The sequence below is a fragment of the Lemur catta genome, chromosome 9 (genome assembly GCF_020740605.2).
Source record: "Lemur catta isolate mLemCat1 chromosome 9, mLemCat1.pri, whole genome shotgun sequence".
NCBI classification, from domain to species: domain Eukaryota; kingdom Metazoa; phylum Chordata; class Mammalia; order Primates; family Lemuridae; genus Lemur; species Lemur catta.
The window spans coordinates 32,190,008-32,214,691 of record NC_059136.1 but is presented as its reverse complement, the minus strand read 5'-3'; the positions used below and the strand labels follow the sequence as shown (position 1 = coordinate 32,214,691).

Here is a 24,684-nt window from a genome sequence, read left to right as displayed (position 1 = left end):
TCTCATTGCACATAGCATAGTGTCCTCAAGGTGCACCAATGTGGTGGCATTGTGTCAGGATTTCCTTCCTTTTTAAGGCTGAATAATATTCTACACAAGTGCTGTTTTGTCACTTCCACTGGAACCCTCCAGCAAAGATGAGGCACTCCCTGCTTCCCAAGACAGCTGTCCCCCTGCAGTCAGCTCTGACTGGTGACAAGCTCTTGGGTGCCAGGGCAGGGACCTTGCCATTGCTCCTGCCCACTGCTCCCTGCACACTGGGGAAGCCACAGAGAGGTCAGCGCCTCACCCAGTAGACGGGACCTGGGATCCCAGCTGCGGGTGAGGCTCACAGCCCTCCGCACTTCCTTCCTACAAGCTGGGTATAGTCCACGTGTGAACAGGGCAGAGGTTCCAGGTCGTTCTCTGGCCACCCTGCTCACACTCCTCCAGGCACATTCTAGTGAGTCTGTCTGGGTCACTCAGCCAGCCAACTAACATGGACCACGGGCTGGCCCCAGGCTGGGAACTGGATACACCTCCATGAACTGGATATCGTCTTTGCCTGTCTAGAGCTCACAATTTAATAAAAGGAGACAAACAAGTAAATAAACACATAACTTATAGCTTGTGATAATTGCAGCCTATGACGGAGTGCTTGGGTGGATATGAAACTGGTGAAGACTGACCATTGGTGACCATTGGTGACCGACCAATGGTGAAGACTGACCATGAGGGTGAGGGTGGCCAGGGAGGCACCTCCCGGAACCTGAAGAAGCCACTTTATGTGCGTTTGGGGAACAGCATCCCAGAGCAAAGGCTGGGAGGGGAGGCGGGGCCTGGAGTGCTCTGGCAGGGCTGCGGGGAGCTGGAGAGCAGACTGCAGGGGAACAGCCCGGCCAAGGGGACAGGGGTGGGCAAGGGCCAGATCTCACGGGGCCTGCGGGCCTCAGTGAGGAGAGTGGGTTCTATTCCAAGGTCAGCAGACAGCCATGGAAGGCCTTCCAGCTGGGGAAGGGGTGCATAATCTAGCTCACAGGGGAAAAAGACGACCCTGGCTGCCGAGTGGAGAATGAATGGGTAAGAGCGGAAGCCAGAAGAGAAGGCAGGATATTGCAGATGAGGCCAGAGATGAGGCCAGAATCATTGGACGGGGCTCCCTGCAGCCGGCAACTATGACACAGCCATCTTCACATCCTCAGATCCTCCTACAGCAGAGCCTGGGGCCTAACACCAGGGGGGCTGCCCTGGCCTGAGAGGCCCCTTCAAGGCAGGAGGTGTCCCCAACCCCAGGCTCAGAGGCCAACGACTCCCTCCTGTTCCCCTCCAAACCCAGTAACTCCCTCCACTGTGAGTTGGCCTGTGACCAGTCAATTCCCATTGATCTGTTTGTTGTCATCTTTGAGCACAGACATCAACCGACTTAAAAACCGGACCAGAATCCACACACAACAGACTCTGGCTAAATTCTGCTCATTGAAGAGGGTGGCTGTGAGGAAACGGAAGTGCAGCGGACCTGGCCCAACCAGAGGATGGAACCTTCTCCTCAGGCTGCCCCGCTCCTGCCAGGAGCAAGTCTGTGCCATCCCCATGGACGCCAGCCACACTCAGGCTTCCAAGAGTGGCTTCCAATGCCCATGTTCAGATATGGAGTTTGGTTTGGACGCTGCAAGGCCAAAGGGATTAGCCAGCAGTGTTTGTGAAGCACAGACCTCGTGCCCAGCACCACACCTGGCACTGCCCATGAAAGGAAACTCTCTCATGCGTGGCTCTTGCCTGCACCAGGACCATTAGCTGGGTGGGATGCTCACAGCAGACCCTGCCAATGCAGAGCCTAATGCAGGATGAATCCAAGTGCCAGCTCCACTGGAGCTCAGGGAGAAAGGCCCAGAAAAGGACTGAGAGGGAAAGCATAAGCGTGTCCCTGGGCCCATCTGGGTTCTGTCCCAGTTCCACAGCCTACCAGCTGTGTGCCCCTGAGCAAGCCACCCAACCTTTCTGAGCCTCCACTTCCTCATGTCCACACTGCGTCACAGTGAGATTAAAATCATTTATAATGCACCCAGAGTGCTACATTAATAACAGCAGCTTCCTTTTCGCAGGGTTTATTGTGTGTTAGCACTGTGCTGTTTCAAGTGCTTTACATAAATGAACTCATTTTATTCTCTCAGCACTTTATAAGGAAGGGAACATGAGTACCCTCCTACCCACTCCCCCCTGTTTTACAAAGAAACGAGAAAGGGAAACCCAAAGGAATGAATGAACTGCCCAAAGTTATCCAGCCAGCAAGTGGGCATCTCAGAGCCTCATACCCCACCATCCCTTCTCCCACTGCACACCAGGGAGCAGCAGATGAAATGGGCTTCAAGAGCCAGAGAAAACTCAGAGGAGCTGAACTCGGATAAAAGTATTACAAGCATAAAATCATAAAAGCATGGTTTTGTAAACCCATGTCTACAGCAGTATTACTCACAATAGCCAAAAGGTGGAAGCAACCCAAGTATCTGCTGATGAATGACTGAGGTATATACATGTGGTGGAATACTACACAGCCAGAAAAAGGAGGGAGATTTTTGACACATGCTGCAACAGTAATGAAACTTGAGGACATCATGCTAAGCCAGTCACAAAAGAACAAATACGATATGGTTCCACTCATAGGGGGTACTTAGAGGAGTTAAAATCACAGAGACAATGAGGAATGGTGGTTGCCAAGGACTGGGGAGGGGGATTGGAGAATTACTCTTTAATGAGTACAAAGTTTCAGTTTTGCAAGATGAAAAAAATAATTCTGTGGCTGAATAGTAGTGATGATCACACAAAAATGTGAGTATACTTAACGTCACTGAACTGTACACATAAAAATGGTTAAAATGGTAAATTTTATGTTATATATATTTTACTACAATTAAAAAGACATTGATATGGCAAAAGAGGGCTGTGGTTCTGCCTGGGTGCCCCACTATGCCTCCCTGCACCCTCATTTGCATTTCCTCATTTCTTCAGCTGGCATTTTCTGAGTCCCTACTCTGTTTACAGCTAGAACCCCAGGGGCCTTGATTAAGCATCATCATCATCATCATCATCATCATCATCATCATCATCATCATCTTAGCAGATATTTACAGCTCTCACTTTGTGCCCTGCACTCTTCTGTGCTTTACCTTCATTAACTTATGCAATCCTCACAACCACATTTTGAAGTGGACACTATTAATATCCCCATTTTATAGATGAGGAAACTGAGATCCAGAGAAGTGAAGATCACACCACTGGGAGTCAGACTTCCAGCAGTGTGGCTACAGACTCCCAGCTCCAACACACCCTTGTCACCTAAAACATAAGCCACGTTTTCATTCACATCCTCCCTGCCCCCTATCAAGCCAGGATGGCCAGGATCCCGGAACAGCAGGTTCTGCAGCCTGGAGAGGAGAGGGTCTGCATCCTGGCACTGCTCCAGGAACATGTGTGCTGCTTCTGCCGTTTCCAAAGTCAGCACTTCCCACTGCTATTTTTTTTCCAGGTGGAAGCAACAAGGTCCCCAGCTTAATTTATTTCATGCAGTGACACTAATTAATGTTCCACACACTAGAGCTTGGGGATTGAGGGGTCTGTGTGTGTGTGTGCGTGTGTGTATGTGTATGTATGTACATATGCCTGTGGTTTGTAACTTTTATTTTCCCCAACTTTTGCAATGATGTATGTGGATATTTTACTCGAGCCAAATTGTTTATATTTCATAAAGCAGTTTTGGCTTTCCTGAAGTCCTAAAAAAACATAATTCTCCAGCATCCTCCATATATGCTTTTGCTTTGACTCATCACTGAAAGTATGAACTCTAAGAATCTGAGGCCAGAGGCCTTAACCAGAGTCATGGCCTTAGGACAGGAAGTTGTACAGATCACAGAGGCTAGTGGTTCTCAAACAGGGTGCTATCACCCCAGTTGGAACCTTTGGAGCCTGGGGGTGTGGTTTCTCACCACTGGGGGGCTCTAATAGCATCCGTGAGCAGGGGTCCAGGATGCTGAACATCCTGCAAAGTGTGTGATATTCCTGCCCAAGGAGGAATAGTCCCATCCATAATGCTAATAGCTTCTCCACCACTGAGAAACCCTGAAAAGCATCCAACCACCCAGTATTTCAGGGAAGAAAGAAAGACACAGAAACATCAAGAGTCACACAAGGTCACACAGCAATTCCGTAGTTAAGAAAAGTCATAGCCCTCCAGCTGCATCTCCTGTTTCATGCTCTCACCACTCAGCTGCCCCATCCACTCCACTCCCACATACAGAGCCCTGGCTGTGGCTGCTGGGAAATGATCACTCTTTAGTCACCTACTGCATTTTCCTATCTCCAAGGCTTTGCAGTGACTTCTCTCTGCCTTCAGCCCTAACACTGACCCTGCCACATTCCATCCTTCCCTGCCAAGACCACTGGCTGCCTCCTCAAGGAAGCCTGCCAGAGCTGTATCTCAGAACCACCTGCATCGATCCGCCTGTGTGTGTTTTGACTTCCAGCCTGTGTGCCAAACTACTGTTGTGTGACAGCTGTTCATCAGCTTCACCGCCACCATCAACAGTATCATGCCAACTGCTCAACAGCCGTCATGCCGCCTATAGTGACAGTGGTCTACTGGGGTGGGTCCTATTATCCCATTTTACTGATGAGAAATTTGAGGCTCAGGAAGGTTAAGCAACTTGCTGGAGATAGCACAGGTGGAAAAACAAGGATTTGATCCCAAGTCTGACAACAGAACCCACACTGTGGCCACAGTGTTGTCACAAGCATCAGATGCAACAATGTTTTTAATGGTTAACCTGGTACCCTGGAGAGAGTAGGTCAATAAAGAATAGAAGGAATGATTACTATTATTATTAAGACTATTGTTAATATCTGAAAATTGAAGGATATGCTCTCTCTCCACCTACCACTTTCCCTCCCTTCCTCTCTCTCTTTCTGCCCCTTTCTCTCCATACACACACACACACACACACACACACGCACACACACATACATGCCTCACTGAAAACATGCATAAATACACAATTTTAGCATTCAGAGAAAACACAAAAACATAATAATCTTTAATCTTTAGCAGACTTTTACTATGTAAGATAGCTGGGCTTTGGAAAACACAATTTGGCCCACAACATATTCACATCTATGAAATAACTCAGATTAATTCAGTGGGATTCAAAATACTAGTTGGTGTGGCTTCACTCAGCAAATTCACTTACAGTATTTATTGAGCTCTTATTATTTGCAGGCTCTGTACTCACATAGAATGGCCTCTTCCTGCAGAGGACCAGAGATGACATTGGAATATATATGAAATAAAATTGTAAATTTAAAATAAAAATAGGCCAGGCACTACGGCTCACACCTGTAATCCCAGTACTTTGGGTGGTCAAGGTAGAAGGATAGCTTGAGCTCAGGAGTTCCAGCCTGGGGGGACAGAGTAAGACCCCTGACTCTATAAAAAAAATTAAAAATAAATAAAAATAGAATCAAATAACTAAAAGTATTTGCAATACAAAATATAGTACAAGAACACATGAGCAGAGAAATCAAAAACCCAGATAGCAAGTCTATAAGATTGTAGCTCTAGTTAGGCATAAATTTGACCCACTATCCTGACAGCCAAAGGAAAAAAGAGAAACAGAAGCATTCTACACAATTCATTTTCTACAAGATGAAAACACAATAATTCATTCAGTAAAGACATGTGCTAGTTTCTCATTCAAGTGAAGCTAAAACCTTCCAGATATCTCTTTCCCTTCTCTGGAAGTAAGCAGAACGTGCAGTGTGTTTAGAAATCCAATGTGATTGTAGAAACTCAGTCCTGGGCCATGTAGAGGTCATGCAGTCCAGGCAAGAGTTTTTCTCAGCATCTCTGCTTCCTCAGGACACTTGGGCCAGGTGACAGAATCTTATATATATATATATATATATATATATATATATATATATATATATATATATATATATATATACACCTTTTTGTTTGTTTGTTTCACTGTGAATTCCTTCCTTTTACCATAATGGTACATCAGAACTCACACACTTCCTCATGTTCAGGGCAAAACCTTAGGATAGAAACTACAATAAATACTCTATCGACTTCAACATTACTTGTATTCACTGACAACATTCTTATATTAGCAGGACGGGGAAAGAATGGGGAAGGAACAGCCGTTTATCCAATACTTACCATAAGCCCAAACCAGGCTTCAGACTGTACTACAGCTGTTTCATTTAATTCTTACCATGTGGGTAGGCATGCTCTGTGTTACAGAGGAGGAAACAGGTTTAGGCAGGTTAAGTGGTTTACTCAAGACTACTTGGCTAAAAAATGATACTGCCAGGATTCAAAGCCAGTGCTTATGCATCCAAGTCTGCTTCTGTCACTGAAGCTGACACTCCTGGGGGCTGGCACTGTGTCCACGTATGCAACAAGACTTTGTATCCAGCGGGCCATGTACTGTGTTAGGCTCTGGACTACAGAGAATGGATGCTTACACGTATGAAATGTACAGCTAAAACACAAGCTTTCAACCTCCTTACACAGCTCAACTCAAGGTTCACCAGCTCTAGGTTTACGATCCCACTGCCCCTTGCACCACTTTCAGTACCTTTCCTTCCGTGAGAGCATAAATCTAAAGACATTGGACTCTAAACACATACGTGGTCATGTTCGCCGTTATACATCAAAATATGAAGGAAGAAGTGGTCTCTAACCTTGTGCACACGATGCACTCTACTTCTTGTTGGTGAAAACCTTCCCTGACCCATGTAAAAAGTGTTGACAACTTTACCTGAACCCCAAGGAGACCCAGGATAAGCATTTATTAGAGTCAGTATCACACCGTTATGCAATTATGTATTTATTTGCCTACTCAATTGCAAAAAAAGAGCAGAAACTGACTGATTTACCCCTGTTTCCCCTACTCCTAGCCCAAGATCTGTCATCTACTAGACCTGATTTCAATGTCTGCTGAGTGATCAGTCAGTATATCTTGAGTTTGATCAGCAGATATCTGAGGGTATGTACATCAAGCCTAAAGGATTACAATGTCTCTGTGAAATGTTTTCCCAACCAAATAAGGTGCTGAAGTCATGGCACAAAAGACGAATTCAAGAAGAAATCTCAACATTTTCTTAGCAGTCCAGAATTGTGAAGGGGAGTGCTAATTACTTCCCCAGGAAACCAGCACTTAGGCAAAGGGCAGAAGTCACAGCATTGAAGTTCACAATGAAGATCCCGCCATTTTCTCAACAAAAGATGTGTTTGTAAGAAGATTTTTCAAGAAACGTTGAGATTTCTTCTTGAATTCTTCTTTTGTGCCATGACTTCAACACCTTATTTGGTTGGGAAGAAATTTCACGGAAACATCGTAATCCTTTAAGCTTGATGTAGCAACGGAATATCTATTTTAATCTTGTTTTGAAAATGCTAATGTTTCTCATGTTATAAATTAGTAAGATTCCTTCATTCTTTGAAAGTATCACAAAAGCCACTCAGAATTATGAAGTCAGCGAGATTGAAGTTGCCCATGCTTATTTAAAACAACACTCCTGTTCTATTTGATGAGAATTACTACTATGTGAACATACCATACTAGCAACAAGGAGACAGCTCCTTTCCCCAAAGGCTCACACAGACAGTGGCCGGTTTTCATGGTGCCTTGGAGAACTCTACAGTCCTGGCACATAGTAAGAGCTTAGAAACGTTAGCTGTCATTAGATACCAGGCACTGAAGCCACATATTTACAAATAGTTTTAATTCAGATTATTTTTCCTGAATGACTATCATAAATGAAAATTTAATAAGGGGAAAAAACACTAGAGAATTACCATGACCCTTAGGCCTTAAAATATCCTTGATTTAAGAGCCACATTCATGAATCTTAAGTCACAATATTTTCTTCCACTAAGAACCAGACAAAGTGTCACAGTTGCCACCGGTACCCCTCTCATACCTCCGCAGGACTCCAGCCCTTTGCCAAAGGTGTCTTTGTCTACAGGGTTTCCCTGCCTCTGGGAACAGCCCTTATTAGCCAGTGACGGCTACAGTTCAAGGACCATTCTGGGCTGCTCGACAACATATTCCAGGGTTCCCAGGAAGACTGAGCCTTAACTGCCCCACCTGGTAACCTCCTTGATAAAAATATCTGTGGTGTTATTTCTTGGCTGAGGAAAATTAGAGGGAAAAATATCCAAAATGATTCTTAAAAGGGTAGATAATGAAAACAAGACAGAGCAACTGGGTGCTAAATAAGCACTAGCGCTGAGCTCCTTGCCTCAAGGTCAGCTTCTGGGGAACAGAAACGAAGACATGCTGACCGCACTCAGACGCCATCTAACCCTTCAACAACCTGGAAGGCAGGGAATATTAGCTCCCTTTTTCAGATGAGAAAACAGAGTCTATTATAACAGAAGTAAGATGACTTCTTGAAGACTACAGAGCAAATCAGCAGAAGACTCAAGGCGAGAACTTGAGTTTCCTGATGACTGGGCCAGTGTTCCCCGGGCTCTCAGTCACACCTCAGGAGAACCATGCAAAGTGCTGAGCCCAAGGGCACAGAGAAATAACACTATAAATAAATGTCAGTGACTGCTATGAATAGAAATAACCAGTTCTCCGTGAATGGAACAAAGGATGGTGCTACCCCACAGGTAACTGTATAAACAACCAGTGGATAAAAACATTAGTTGCCTTTAATGTGATGGTTTTGAATGTCCCAACTCGATGTGGAGCTTAGGGGAGATCAGAGACTATTTTATAGGACTCAGTAGAGGACTGGATTAGGGGAGGGAAGGGTAGAGGAAAGGGGGATCTCAGCTCTGGGATTTTGGCAGAAAAAGAAACCCTCCTCAGCCAGGGGCTAACTGGAGCCTGTATAAGGGATGCCCAATCAGTCAGCCTGCACCTGCATTTACTCTTTCTTCTGTTCATTCATAAATAAACAACCTACAAGAATCAAGAAGAAAGTGTGGCCCTAGGCAATAACTCATCTTACCCTTGAAAGAAAACACTGTGAACAAATATCCTTAGCCTCTCTGAGATAAAGGAAAGTCTTCATCAAGCAAATCTATACTTTGGACAGGATTTGACTCAGATGCTAAGACAGCTGTGAACCCAGAGGAAGCAGGCTGTAGGTAAGACCGCTCCATTGGTACACAGCCGCTGGAGACCCGCGAGGGGAGGCCACTGTGGCCGAATAGACACCGGCCTTGGAAGAAGACCTGATCTGAGTCCTCCCATGGCCAGCAGTGTGACCTCAGCCAAGTTCCTAACGACCCTGGGCCTCAGCCTCCTTTTCTCTGAAGTCCCTCCAGTCCCAACAGCCTCTGATTTTTCTAAGCTGCCAAGTCCTCTCTCCTTGCTGGGCCCATAAATTCCATAAACTGTTGTTAAGTGACTGTCTGCTGATTAGTTTGATTGGACTTGCTGATTATTAAGGACTGCTGGTTTCTTATTTCAGACTAGCATCACCAGGGGGAGAAACATCCGTAACTGATTTATGTGGAGTGAGACAAAGAGGAAGCTGGGATTTCAGGAACGGGCAGGAGAAGGGAGATGAAAAGTCTGATAGTGCTAAGTGACTTTCCATTAGGACAGGTGGCCTGGGCTAGAGGAACTTACTCTCCTAGTCTGGTACCTTAAGTCCCGTTGGGTAAGATTTCACCCCTTCCCCCCAAGAAGACATCATTTAAGGTAGAAATAAACTTAAATTGCCATGACAAGTTTACGAAGAACCTAAGGGGTCAATGGCAAAGAAACTCTACACGTAGCCTGCCTGCTCCTCCAGTACTGGCTTACGAATATCTGGCTGGGTAATTTGTAAGCAGGCACCTGCTATAACTGTTATGGTTACTAATACACATAAAGCAAGTTACCCTGACCTTGAACAAATGGTGGTATTGCCCAAGAAGTCATATGATAAACTATGAAATAATGTAAAAACATTAGCTATTCTTAATATGCTGGTTTTCTAAGCCTCAACTCAACTGACACTCTTGCGGAGTCCAGATGATTTCATACAACTTTTAAAAAGGAGTGGACGGGGAGGAAGAAAAGGGATACCCAGCCCCGAGGTCTTCAGCATGGAGAGAAGCCAGCCACAGCCTACGTATGGGAAACTGCATAAGCCAACTGCATAAGTACTCATTCTTGTTTAGTCATAAACTGCATGCAAGAGGCAATCTTGGTCCAGAGTTATAACCCAATTTGTTATCTAAAGAAAACATTTCAAACAAACTCCTCTATCCCTTCTGTGACAAAATGAAAAGTCCCATTCAACAAGGCTACAATTTGGATAGGATTTGATATGCATCCCATGACATCTGAAAAACCAGATGTGGCCTGAAAACTTCGTCTTGACTTCCATCTTGTCATCTCCAAACCTGTTATTCTCCTCTATTCTTCCAAAAGGTGATCACCTTAGAAAAGCTGACATCCCTGCAGACATAGGTGCTAAGTTATCTAATTAATATGCAGTGATGATCAGGTGATGCAACACAGATGGAAATGTGGCAAATCCGTACCTGGGCAAATGCTTAAACCCAATATAGATAAAGTCCCAGTCTTGGGACCTGCCTGATCCTTCTACAGCTGTAGGAAATGCTACTTCAGAATGCTGCCCTCTCTGTAGCTCTCAAAGCACTCCCTCACACGTAGTTTCATAGGATTCCTACACCAATCGTATTGAGCAGCAGGTATTGCAATTCCCATTTTGCAGACTGTGTGGCAAATGAGGTGTCAAAATCACACAGGTAACGCAGCTCTCCTGAAAGCTCATTTGATGTACTTCTGATAAATCCACAGGCATCTTGAGCCACCCAAAGCCAGAACCACTGAGCACAGCATCTAAAAAGGGTTTTCATGCCATCCACACTTGAAGACCTTTCCCTTGCTTCCCTTGATATTGCCTCAGTTGTTAAAAGAGTACACAAATCGTGTTTGCATTCTGTCTGTCGAAACCCCAGACAAAAAAGAAAAAGAGAGCTTGGACCTTGACCTTCGAGAAAATACCATAGGGTCACACTTGATTTGATTTGTGAAACTTTTAAACACTTATGGAATTTTAAAACATGAATACAAACTTGAATATTATGAGACAGCTTCCAAATGATGCAACAATAATTTAGCACTGAATTGAACAGAATTTAGCATTCTGTTCTCCAAGTATGAAAGAATGAGTAGGTATCCACTGCACAAACAGTAGATCCCTTTATCTCATCCCTAGCTGCTTAAACCTTCCTTGCAAAAGTCTCCCTTGATAGAAAGGGTTAACAATGCCTTCCTTTTTCCTGCTCTCTTGAGGTTCTTCATTTATACTCTATTATTGCATTTGCTAAACTGTTTAAGTTTAGTTGTTTCAAGTCTCTCTCTCCATAGGGAAAGAACTTTGGCTCATCCCCTCTCACAGCCTGGCATGAAGCTTGGCCCTTTGTGGGGACTCAGCATGCACAGATTTAAAATGAGGGAGCTGCACCTTCCCGTGTGTTGTCATTCCCTGGACAAAGTCCAAGGTTGAGAGAAGCTTGGAGACTGGTCTATATATAGACTCCGTGAATCCAATAAAGCCTATTCAGCTCAGCCAACAGTTCTCGGACCTGGCTTCATATTTGAATCACCTGAAGACAACGTCTGTCATTAGTATTCATGTGTGTGCTTTATGTGTTTGTGTGCGTCTAGTCTTCTTTTTTTTCTTAAGTATTTTTAGCTTTTTATCTTTAATAAATTTTAAAAAGTTAAAAGAATAATACACATATATATTCTCTTCACCTGGAATCACCAATGGCTAATAGTCTTGTTACATTTGCTTCTTTCTCTCTCTTTCTTGGCGTGTGTATTGTTTTCTCTCTCTTTCTCTTCCCCCCTCTCATATTGCCTGCATATGTGCTGAATCATTTGAAAGCTGCAGATTTTCATGACTTGTCACCACTAACTACTGCACCATGCATCTCTTTAAAAAACAGAACATCCACCCACATAACCACAATGCATTATCACACTCAAGAAATTAATTTTGATGCAATCATATTATTTAATATCAAGTCCATGTTCAAATTTTCTTAATTATCCCTATAATATCCCTTACTGTTATTTATTTTTTCAATCCAGAGTCCAATCAAGGGTCAAGCATTGCATTCGGTTGTCATGTCTCTTTAGCCTCCTTTAACCGAGACAGTTCCCCTCATCTTCTTCTGTTTGTTTGTTCATGACACGGACCCTTTGGAAGAGACCATACAAGGCATCTTGCAGAGGGACCCACAATTTGAATTTATCTGTTATTTCTTCATGATTAAATTCTGATCATTTTAGGCACTCTTGCAGGTATGTTGTATATTTCCACTGAATCACCTCAGGAGCGTGGGGTTAGTATGTCTCATTATACATAAGTTTGATAACTTTGGTTGAGGTGAAGCTGCCAGATTTCTCTCCTCAAGTGCCCTTTCACCTGGGTGATTCACGTGCATGTCAAAGTTTGAGAGATCTTGCTATGCAAAGTCTGGTCCAGCAGCACCGGTTCCCCCAGGAACTTGTCAGAAATTCAGCTATGAAACTCCTGACCCATGAAGGCAGGGTTTCAGTTCCCCCAGTTCCCCTTCCATTGAGTATGACCATGACACAGGGAAGGAGGCACAACATGGCGGCAAGGACTCCTATGTGATCCCAGCTCTGCCACATCAATAGCTTCAAGAGCCTGGGAAAATCACATAACTTCTCAGAACCTCTTATTCATTTGTAAAAGAGAGACTGCTCATGCCAGCACTGATGGCCACTTGATTTCACAAGCAGTGAAATACTGTGCACTCGTGGAAAAGTCCCAGCATAGGACTTCACTACTGCCTAGACATCCCATATCATGGGGCTGTGGTTGTCAACCCCTTACTTGGCTTCTTCATTCCACTTGAGTGGCTTGAAAATAACAAAAAGAAGAAAACCAGAATGAAGGCAGAGAGTTCAGAAAATGAAAAGTAAAATGAGATTATTGACAAGGGAATGCACACAGATTTTAGGAGGGTTGCAAAAAGGCAGCAGATGAGCTGTGATCAAGAGGGGAAGTAAAAGAGAGAAAATATTTATTAAGTGCCTACAGTGACATCTCTAGGTGTTTTAAATTTCACAACAACCCTGGAAGGTAGGCATTATTTTATTACCTTCAGATTATAAATAAGGAGACTGAAGTTCAGCAAGGTTGAACAGATTACTCAGGGTCACACAGAATGAAAGAGTGGAGTTAGATTCAACTCAGATCTACTCCCAAAGACCATGCTCTTACCAGTGAATAAAGAAGGATAACTTCTCAAAATGCTTGCTTCTCAAAAATGAGAGCAAATTGACAATATTGAGGGAGAAAATGCAAAGACAGAGATTAGTGGGATGGAACAAAGTGAGGATTGACTGAGAATGGTTAAGACGACCAACATTGAGTGGAAGCTATGAATGAATAAGATAGATGGGAGCAGAATGGAGGAGAGTGAGCTAAATAAATAGAGTCAGAGAAAGGAAGAGCTAAGAGAGCTGAACTCAGACTGTCTAGAAAAGAAAGCTGATGTCCCTTCAGTGATGAATTACAGGTCGTAGGACTGGCTGAGATACTGCTGAAGGCATTCCTTCAGCTCTGGCTGGGAAGTTGACCAGATGACCAAATTCTGAGATTTCTGCTAAAATTAATGATGCTGTTATTAGAATGTATGTTTCATTGGGTAGAGATTGTTTTGTTTTATTTGCTGCTCTATCCCTAATATCTAGAAGAGTGCCTGGCACAGAGAAGGCACTCAAGAAATATTTATTGCCTGAGTGATATTAATAACACAAATAACTATTATGGAGCATTTCTTCTATGCAAGGTGCTCTTAGCTTCACAAGAGCCTGTAATTTACTGATAACATTTTTCAGATGAAAACACTGAAGCTCAGAGATACAGCAACTTGCCCAAGACTAGCTATAAGAGGCAGAGCAAATTTGGGAACCCGAACTTCTCTTACTCCAAACTTGGGCAAACTCTCCAATACTGACAGGATGAGGGAGTGTTCAGCATCTGTTCTCCACCGTGGGGACCGTGGTCCTCTAATCAACATGCTAAGTCCACCAGCCAGCACCTTTGCATTTCAGAGCAGCTGCTGGGTCCTTGCGTCTCACCCCCCAGTCTTGCCTGCCAGATGTCCCTAGAGCCAGACTGCCTCAGAATGCAATCAGTGGGGATTTCTTGTGATCATTTCCCCTTGGTTTGTCAACAGGAGAGTGATTGATCATGCCCAGCTGGCTGTGGTGAGATGGTAAGGGCAGCGGGATGCCTGTGCAGTGCCAAGTCAGATGAATGCCAAGATGAAGTCAGCATCTCTCCACTAACAGGCGAGGAAGGGGGAGTCCCTGGATAGCCTCAGGACAGTCACAGTGTCAGGTATGTATGACTTTTAAGGAGATACCTATTTAGAATCTACTAAAGAGTACTGCATGCCTGATGTTGGGCTAATTGCCTTCATATACACTATTTTCTTTGAGCCTAAAAACTACCCTGTGACAGACACAGTAGTATTAAAATACCCAACTTATAGTTCATCCCCAAGTTGGCTTGTGCAAAGCCACAGAGGCTTAAGGCTTAACTCCAGATATGAACTCCAAGTCTACTATATTTTCCATAAAATCAGAATCTCTTTCAGCCATACAGAAAAAAATCAGAGAATTGATCAGCCTCACTGGAGTTAAAGCATGGTCTCCCATTTTCTTCCTCCCCCCATAGCCCATTTCTGGACTTCCAAGAACCATTCTTATAATTACAATCTTGTAATGCTGACTTGGGCGACTTATTGTTGCTGTGATAATGGTAAAGTTATCACAGCAAAGTCTAATTGACCAGAACCTTGAGAGAATTCTTTAAAGAATCCATTCAGCAAATGCTTACTTAGTGCCTACCTCGGGCTCTGCAGCCTGCCAGGGAGAGAGAAGGCTAAAGAAGGACAGCGCAGTCTCCACTTTCGGTAGCTTTCAGCTCAATAGGGCAGACAAGCAAATAGATCAACCCAATGCAAGCTGTAAAATGCTAAGGCTGGTGAAGTTGCAGAAGAGGGGCAACTCTATCTCAGCCTGGAGGGTCAGGGAAAGGCTTCCTGGAGGAGCTGACACTAGAGCTCGGCCAAGATGAAGGTGAATGGCCAGGAAAAAGCAGAGGATGGACACTGAAGGCAAAGGGAGTACGGTAGGGGTTTGACTGATTTCCACATTCCCTGTATTCTACATTTAGAAAAGAGAAAAAAATTATCTCATCTCATGGATCTCATTAAGAAAAAAAAAAATGCATGCACTGGATTATAAGCCCATGGTCAGCCCAATTTCCTGGACCCCTTGTGCCACTAGCTACAGCCCAGAACAGGATAATGGATACTTAGAAACATGAATTTCAATGCCCTGCAAAATCCTGATTCATCAATGAAAGGTTCAATTGTGTTCACTTGACTGGACTTCCTCCTAAGCTGGGTGCATGATGCATGCACTAACTAAGCATGCTTCAGTAATAGGAGCTCAATCCCAATCCAACATGGGTTTTCCTGTACAACTCCAAACTAATCAGAATATGCAGTTCCACCACCACCCAAGGTCATCCCACATTTCCCTAACACTGTGGCTCCCTGGGTTCTGACCAGTCCCTGACTTGATTCCAAACTCCCATTTCTAGCCATTTGCCAATTGAGAGCTAGGAAGACGCTGAGGCATTGCTAAGGGCCCTGCATTACCAACAGGGAAAGGGGCTCCCAGTGACACTTAGCAAAATACTCAATGTCCCGCAATTGTTGGCAGAGGGTCAGAACTTAGATCTAGGCTCAGAAACAGAGCTGACACACTGCATTCAAATATAAGCTCCAGAAACGTTACCTGTGTGATTGTGAACAAGTGATTTTTCTCTCTTGAAGTTTTGATATCTTCATCTATAAAATGGAGATAATAATTCCCACTTCATAGGATCATGTGAATTAAACAAAATACGTATGTTTTGCATCTGAATGTATGAAAGTGCCTGGCTACATATCTGACTCTTCCTTCTCACAAACTCTTAAATCTTCCTTGTTCCTGGGAAACTGAGGCTATAGGTTTTGGTATTAGCAAAGCTGCTTCCAGGTGATGGAATAATTCCAGAGAAGGATAAAAATCAAGGCTTGGTCAATAACAGGACTTAGCTATCCCTTTCCCAGACGGAACAAGGCAGGACTGTGGGTGCTGGCTGGGAAGGGTGAAAGGAGAAGGAGGAGGGAGCCCACAGCTTTGCAGGTCGGTCAATACCTGCTGAACACCATGGCGTGCAAGAGGACGTGCATCTGTGTCACATTTGTGTGTGATCAACTAACGCATGCATCTTTTATTTATTTTTTTATTTTATTTTATTTTTTCATTATTATTTCAGTATATTGTGGGAGTACAAAAGTTTAGGTTACCTATACTGCCCTTGCCCCACCCCAGTAAGAGCTTCAAACATGTCCATCCCCTAGACCGTGCACCTTTTTTTTCATTATCACATATTCCAGTATTCACTTCAATTTAACTAAACACACTGGAGAAACAGAGAGATGAATACATTTTTAATCCTTTTTTACCACCTAAAAAGAGCAAATGAAAGAGAAACAATTGCTAAGCCCTCTCTCTCTCCAGCCCGATCCCCACCAGCACCTGCAAATACACATACACAGAGACACCAAAACCCATGTTCCCGGCAGGATGCTCCACCCCTCGCCCCCCCTCTCCTCCTGGTTCCTCGGTTTCAGGGACGCACCCTCTCAGGCTTTGTAACCTCTGCTTGAAGAAACCTGTTGCTGAGAATGAGGGCCCGTGCGGACTCCCCCACCTGGTGGCTGGATCTGGAAAAGCGTTTGCAGCCAATGAAGACTGGCAGGTAGTGTAACTAACTCTAAGGGCCCCGAGCCCTTCCCACCATATCAGTTATGCGTCAACTGGAGAACAGAGAGGAAAATCCACCGTTAAGGCACATGAAGACCGGGGTGGGGGGAGGAGGGAGTCATGGCCAATTTCCTGACAAAACCCGGTAGCAGTACAGCCCTGCCAGCCCCCGAGGTGTGTGTGTTGACAGCCCAGATATCCATTCCTGGGTGAGGAGATGCACTACCATCCTCTCTCCTTCTTCAAATACGGGTGGATCTTCCATACCGAGTGTTAGCTGGAGAAGGAGCTCCATCATCCCTCTGGCCATGCATTTATCCCCACTAGCAAGGATACTCTTTCTAGGGGAGCAGTGCCCCAGGCCAGGCCCCTCGCATCCCTGGTGCCCTTGCCCAGCCAAAGCACGAGAAGGGGCTGCAGTTGAGGCTGAGGGCATATGAGAAACCAAATCATGGAGATGTTTCAGCCCAAATAATCCCGCCCCCCGCCAACCTTCTGGTTCTGTTAAGTCCCAGCCCCTCAGTCTAGGCTTAGACACACACACACACACGCTATGGGTGGTGCGCACCACTTCCATCCGCAACTCCAGGATGTATTAGCTAAACTCGGTAGCGATCCCAAGAGAAGGGATCCACCCCAAACAGAAACACAGCGCTCATGGGTGCATCCGCTTTATCCTGTTCGACCCCCACATTAATTGGAAAAACCGCATAATTCTTTCAAGCTTCGATATCAACACCTCAAGAAGGTGCCATAAATGCGCACCCGCGCGCGCACACACATCCATCCAATCTCCAAATTAGCTTGGAAACCACGTTTGATGCTTTTAAGCTCCGGCGTCCGACCCCCGGAGAGCGGCTCATAGACACACAACAGAGAAACATGCACTGAGGGCGGGCTGGTCGCCAGTTCAGCAGGACAGCATCTTTTAAAGCCCCAGGGACTTCCTCAGCTCCAGCCCCGTCCCCGAACCCCAACATGCGCCGCCGCCCAGGGGCGCCCCGAGCGGCCGGGTACTCACACCAGCGCGTGGTAGAGCAGCGCCCAGCCCCGCGGTCTCTCGAGGGCGTCGTAGATCAAAGTTTGGATGCGCCGGTACTTGGCGTTGTTCCTCTTGACAGGGCGGCTCAGCGGGGTCTTGGCCAGGAGCCCGATGCCCTGCGGGGTCCTTCGTAGCCCCTCGTCGCGGCCGCCGCCCTCCAGCAGCAGGGTCCCGTCTTTGTCAGCTCCGGCCCCGAGCGCCAAGGTGACTTGCTCCACGTCGCCAGGCGCCAGCCCCACTTTCCGCTCCTCATCGCCGGCCGCTGCCGCGTCCCCCCCGGCCGGGTTAGCGGCCCCGCCGCCTCCGCCGCCCCCGTCGCCGCCGCCGCCAGCCGCCCCCGCCCTGCGCGCCTTGAGCCCCATCTGCCTCGCCCCCGCCGGCCGCTTCGCCTTCTCCGCTGCTTCTCGGGGAAGAAGGGGCGCTCGGGGTGCGTGGACGAGGCGGCGGCGGCGGCTGCAAGCCCGGGAACTCCAATGCCATGATCCGCGCGCCCCTCCCCACCCACCCCCTTCCCAAAAGCAGGCAAAGGAGGGCCCCCCGGGGGGCAGGGGAGGCCAGGCGGGGCGTCAGGAGGTCACATCCCGCGCGGGTCAGATGCGGGACCCTGAGGGGCGCGGGCCGGGGGCTGCGAGGAGCCCGCGAGGGCGCGCGAGGCTGGCGCGGAGGCGCTAGGGCGCGCGGCGGCGGGAGCTTGGCACCGGCGCTCCGGGGCGGCGGCGGCGGCGGCGGCACCCGGGCCGGCGAGCCCGAGACAGCATCGCAGTTTATTTACAAGCCCAGTGCCAGCCGCCCTCCCGCCCGCCACACGCGCCGCCGCCGCCGCCGCCTCCTCCCTCCTCCGCGCTCCCACCCGCGCCCCTCCCCGCCCGCTCCAGCCTCAGCCCCGCAGCGGCAGCAGCGAGCGCGCCGCGGCCCGAGCGCACGTCGCCTTCACCCTCCCTCCTTTGCCGGGGTGGGGCCCCATTGTCACGCCCCGTCGCGGCGGGAGGCCCTGGCGGCGCCCCGCCTCTTCCCACCGCCCCCAACCCCTGCGTGCAGGAGGGACCCCGGGTTGCCCGGGCCGCCACCCCCGTCGCAGGCGGGCGGTGCGCGCTTGGCTGCAGCGCGGGGCTCCCGGCGCTCCCGTGGGCGCTGGGGCTTCCCTCAGGCGGGCGTGGAGGGGAAAAGATGGGAGGGCAGCGCGGACTGGGGTTTGTCTCCCTCGCGCATTCGCCCTGTGGCTGCAGCTTTACGTTTTCTCCTCACCCCTTACCCCTGCTCCTTGGCTTCAGAGGTAAAATTCAAGTTGCTGGTTGGCCGAGGCCGAACGCACCGCAGACCCACCCGCTCTGTGGTCGCAAGGCTCATGACTCCTTGCTCCCTTTGGTTCGGGATTCATGGTGGATACTGCCGCCCTCACTTCCTCCGGTCCCCGAATAGCACCTCGGAGAGCTTGAGGGGACAGAGGGCTGAAGAAGCAGGATCAGAATTCTCGGTTCTTGCTTACCTCCTAACTTAGACTCTAGGCAAGCTATTCCCTCTCTCGCCCAAATTTTGGATTCGATCACTAAACCGCACGAGTGAGCTTCCCTGGTGAAGGGCTGTATTCTCCATGCAGGGGATATAAGGTCTCTGCACTCACGAAACTTACAAACGTTTTAGTGAGAGGTAGAAGACCAGGAAAAGGCAAACTTGAACAGCATAGTTTCCAATAATGGTGACTAGCATGTGGCAACATACTAGAGGGCTTGGGAGAGCTTCTTCAAATTGGCTGGTCCTGGAAGGCCTCACTGAACGTGACAGTTTGAGGTGACTCCCGAATGACGAGTCGCATGCAACTGTGTTAATGTTCAGAACAGCAAGTGCGGAGGTGAAGAGTGGCTTGAGCTTAATGAGAGTAGAGGAAGTTGGCGGGGGCCACAGTTCATTAGGCAGGAGCCAGATCTCATAAACCATCGGCAAAGACGAGGGGCGTCCTGCACTTGCACCGTCACCACCACCACCGTGAGAGAAGGCCTCCACTTTTGCTGTCCTATGGGGTCCTGGTACCTCTTCCCAGCCGCTCCCCTCATGTCTGCTGGGCGGGCCAGAGGGGAGGGGCTGTGAGCCAAGGCCAAGAACCTCTTCCTAGTGTGTAAGCAAAGAGAAATCAGAAGCCTGCAAGAATACCAGCTCTGGGTTTGCCAGGAGGAGTTGGCCAACTAGAACAAAGGAGAGAAGAGAAGGAAAGGGAAGGGAAGAGAAAAGAAGAAAAGCAGAAGGGAGGGGAGAAGGGAGTCGGAGTATATGGGGTGAGGAAGGGGAGAGGGGTCAGAGGACGACCACCTGTATAGAAGGACCGTCAGCGGGGAGAATCTCAGAAGTCCCGGAACCAAGAAGAGGGGCATTTCCAGAAGGCAGTTAAACTATAAAGCTGGGATCATTCAAGCAGTGTGGTATTGGCACAAAAAATAAACTGCTCCATGCAACAGAATAGTTTGTCCGGAAACTGACTGTAGTATGAGAATTAATTAAGTAGGAGGAGTCACAACAGCAACCTGATGGAGAAAGACTGTGCACTGGCCGATGGGCTGTGGGATGGGTTTTGTGAGGGTTACACGAATTAGCACATGGAAGTGTGACCTGCACAGTGCTCCGTGCACAATAGGACCCCGTATGTGCTTATGAACAGATTAATGCTCAGCAGTGATTTGGAGCAAAGTAAGTAACTGATGAGTCAGGGAAAACTCTGGAAAGGAGAAAAGGCCCAAGGAAAGGGAATTGCGTGGGTTAAACAACCTCTAAGTGGAAGCTGGGCACCCCACTTGTTAGCCCTGCCATCCACAGCACAACAAACACATACATACTCTTTCTGTCCCAGTCCCATCCCAGCTACCCAGGAAACAGACCTCCCCTTTTCTAAAGCTGCTCTTCCTCCTCAATCCCTTCCTGTTTTATGTATTCATAACATATATCACTGCCAAAAATTATCACATGCACATTTTATTTATTTACTGTTATTTTACTAAACAAAAGCAGGGACAAAGCATCCGCTCCCTGAAGCCTATAAGGGTACCTGTCATATACAGGCTCTCAATACTTATTTACAGTGTGAATAAATGATGAGGAAGTGAATGAAGCATGTAAAGCTCCTAGCACAATGCCTGGCACCCAATGAAGCAGTCAGTGTATGCTTGTATACAAGATATTTGTTTTGTTTTACCATCGTGAAAGTCTTTATTCTTAGGGCATCTTAGTACTCCTTGCAATTTAAGAAACATGGTGACCAAAACATGGTGACAGTACTTAATATAACAAGCCTCACTGGATAAACATAAAAGGGGACGTGTCAAGGACCACATAGAAAGAAGAAATGAGAATTTATTACAGTGTAATTAATCAAAAGTTCAGATTCGCAAAATGACACTTTGGATCCTCAGGTACGTGAGGAGACTTCTGTTTCGATGGGAGCTGCAGACTGTCAAATATTAATGTTTTAAGATAAAGTACAGGGCCTGTTTTCATGCCTCCCATACAGGATGAGGTAAAGTCAATATCAAATTCATAACTCAGATCCAATTAAATCCAATGATAGGGAAACTGCCAGGTAGTTGAGTCTGGGAAATTGATTTGTTGCAATAGTTTTATAATCCAATGGAGAGTGGTGTTTAGATTTCTAATAGAGGCTTTGGAAATGTCACAAAACACAGGGTGTGCACTGAGTATCACTTAAGGGACTATGTAATCACAGCTCTCCATAACACAGGTTCCAGCTAAAGGAAATCAAATGTCCTGTATCTCATGGGAAAAAAACTTCTCTGAGGGAGGCAAAAAGTTCCTGAAAGCCTCAGGTGCCAGCTGAACATGGCATTGGGCAGAGAGTTAGTGACAGAATATGAGCAAGGAGCAGGTTGGGGGCTGTTGTGCAAACAACACGGCACTCCCCTCCCAGCTCTGAGTCCCAGCTCAGAGTGTAACATCAAAAACCCAACCACTTGCTAATCCTCAAGTTTGCCACTGCTTCCCTTCCTCCATACCTTTACTTTTGTTTTTTTGTTTTTTTTTTTTCTCTTTAGTTGGTGTTTATCTCAATATACAGATGAGTTATACAGATGAACTCTTTCTCCCTTGCAGGTGAGGCGCTTCCTGGGAATGAGGAAAAAGAGAGAGGAGAGGGCTTTCTCTGAGCCTGTTTCTGCCTCTATAAATCCTCCTTTCCAGGGTTGTAAACCTCCAGTGATAAGATGATATTCCAGTGGTGGTTACCACAACTGTCATCAGATGAGCAGGACAGAGTTTCAAGTTCGCAGGCACATGCTCATGGTGGTCCTGCCTGCCCTCTTGTTCTGTTCCCAAAACACATTATGTTTTAGACCATTTTAAAATTCACTTTTATTATTTGTTGCACAAGAAATGCAAAGTAGTTGTAGAGAAATTATGAAATGTAAATCAGCCAAAAGGCAGGGATAATAATTTGTCATCTTGTTGCTCACAAATACCCTCTGTGAATATTCTGGTGGTGACAGGACTGCAGCATGTCTGACCTGCAAAAAACAGAGACCAGCCAGCCACCTGGTGGCAAGTCGATTAACATTGGGCTTTCCAATCACGGATGGGGTGGCCCTGTGCCCTCGATGGAATAGACCCATATCCTGAACACAAAATTGCTTCTCCTGCCCATGATGCTTCTGCCAACACCACCATCCATGCACGTAGGAATGCCTTCCTTTCCATCAAAGAATTCCACATAAAATTGCTTTTGATAAAATAATGTGTCCCCAAAATGCTAGCTCTGGACCTGAATATAAATCTACCTCCAGGAGGAGCCAGTGAGACAGATCTTTCTTTGCACCCTTGCTTGTTTGGAGTCAGGGCAAGCTCCCATGTTGAGTCTAGTAACACCTGAGGCCAAAAGGAATATGTCTGGAAAGAAAGGATCCCAAGACTCTCCCATGTGCACTTTTCATTCTTGAAAATCCAACTTTAGCAGATCTGCACATTTGCTGCCCTCTTCCCCTCCTCCACATCTTGCTTTTGTCTTCCTTTTTCCTGGACTTCATACCACTCTACATTAGGGCAGAGGAAGGGAGAAGCCTCCCAGAGGGTAAGAGGCAAAAGGACATCCTTGCCCATGTGACTCAGTGGCGGAGGGCACCGTAAGCTGTGGCATTCCGATAGATCGTCCTGGCTCTGTGACTTTGAGCTTAGTGACCTCAGACAAGCTGCTGAACTCCCATCTAGCCTCAGTTTCCTCATCCGTACAATGGACAATGTTTCTTACCCTCCCTGCCTCAGAATTGGTCTGAGTACCATTCCCAGGGGATCTACGTTGAGGTAGAACTTTGCAGCTGGTAATGTACTGTGCACATTTACTATTATTACTCGAAGGCATCTGGACACAGATTCATGGAAGGCAGCTTAAGTCAGGAGTGATGGGGAATGAATGAGCTCCGAGCCAAATGGCTCTCACCTTCACTCCAAATGGCAATGATTAAAGGACTTGAGTTAGATTGTTCTCAGTTGAAAGAAGTCCTCCTTTCCCTGCCTCACATTTGCAGTTTTTACATTAACCTTTAAATTAATTTTGCATGTTCCTTAATGTCACTTTTGTCTTTTTCTTTTTAACAATTATGTTGGATAAAATCTTTAATTCATCCATTTAATGAATTCATTCATTCATCCTTCTATTGAGTATTCACCAATTGCCTGTTTTATGTATTGCTCTCCATCTACGGGAAACAGAAGGGGAAAAAGATAATTAAGTAATTAATTCTATATTTAGTTGCAAAGATGAGATTAGAAAATGCAAAACAATTTATTCATCTCCCTCTGGTCATTGCTTTCAATGACCTGGCCCATGATAGATGTTTATTATCATCATCATAACATTTACTGAGTGCTTACTGAATACCTACCTGGCACTGGGCTGAGTGATTTATATAGACTATCTCATTTAATCTTCTCAACAAAGTTGTAAGATAGGCATTATGGTTATTGCTGTCTGTATTAACCAGGATGAAAATGATGCTTAGAGGGGTTAAGTACCCTGCTCAACTTTACATGGCTAAGAAATGATAGCTCACGATTCAAGCTCAGATCATCTAACTCTGGCGTCTACATTTTTGATCATTACATTATTTTTCTTACTGAGAATGTTGTGCCAAGTGGAAGGTTTGGCATAGGCAAAGGCTTGGGGGCAAGACAGAGCATGGGGTTTCCAGGGCAAGTGACTGAGATGGTTGAAGGCAGGCATGGATGGCTCAGGGGAGGGGTAGGCTTGTGCCTGGGCCACCAGGCTTAGGAACTTGGGGGCCGTGAGTTGCTTTAGGCAGAGACCAACATGATACCAGGTGGTAGCAGAAAGGGCTTTCCCACGACTCTGTGGAGGACAGCTTGGAAATCAATTCAATAAGAGCAATTACGACACAAAATCCTGTAGAGAGACGTTGAGGGCCAGGAAGAAAGTGATGGCAGATCCTGGAGTGCAGGGGATGGCTGTGAGAGCTATTTAGGAAGGAGTGTCACCAAGTGGTACCTGCAAGGTAGCAGGGCTGGATCATGGGTCACTTGACATTTTGTAGGCAGAAACAACCCCCTCCTCCACTGTCCAAGCCTCTTTCCCTCCTGACCACAGGCCCCCTGCTAAGCTGAGCATCCGTCTTCTGGCTCCAGTAATTGGCCCCCTGGGCAGTCTGTTCCTTTCTCTCCACCAAATGAAGCTCCTTCTCTTCAGGTCCTGATTGTTTGCCCATGCCATTTACGTATTCCAATTATCCACTGCCATTTTCCACTAATGAGCCC

The 24,684-nt window shown here is 46.6% G+C and overlaps 1 protein-coding gene across 1 annotated transcript in view; it reads right to left on the bottom strand.

The window, feature by feature from the left end:
• KCNQ3 (potassium voltage-gated channel subfamily Q member 3) overlaps window positions 1–18,302 on the bottom strand; it is a 294,125-nt gene extending 275,823 nt beyond the window's left edge. Inside the window, exon 1 of the mRNA XM_045560378.1 lies at window positions 17,905–18,302. Coding sequence (XP_045416334.1) covers window positions 17,905–18,287 — 383 coding nt within the window. The 5' untranslated portion in view covers window positions 18,288–18,302. The remainder of the gene's footprint in view (window positions 1–17,904) is intronic.
• Between the last annotated feature and the right edge of the window lie 6,382 nt (window positions 18,303–24,684).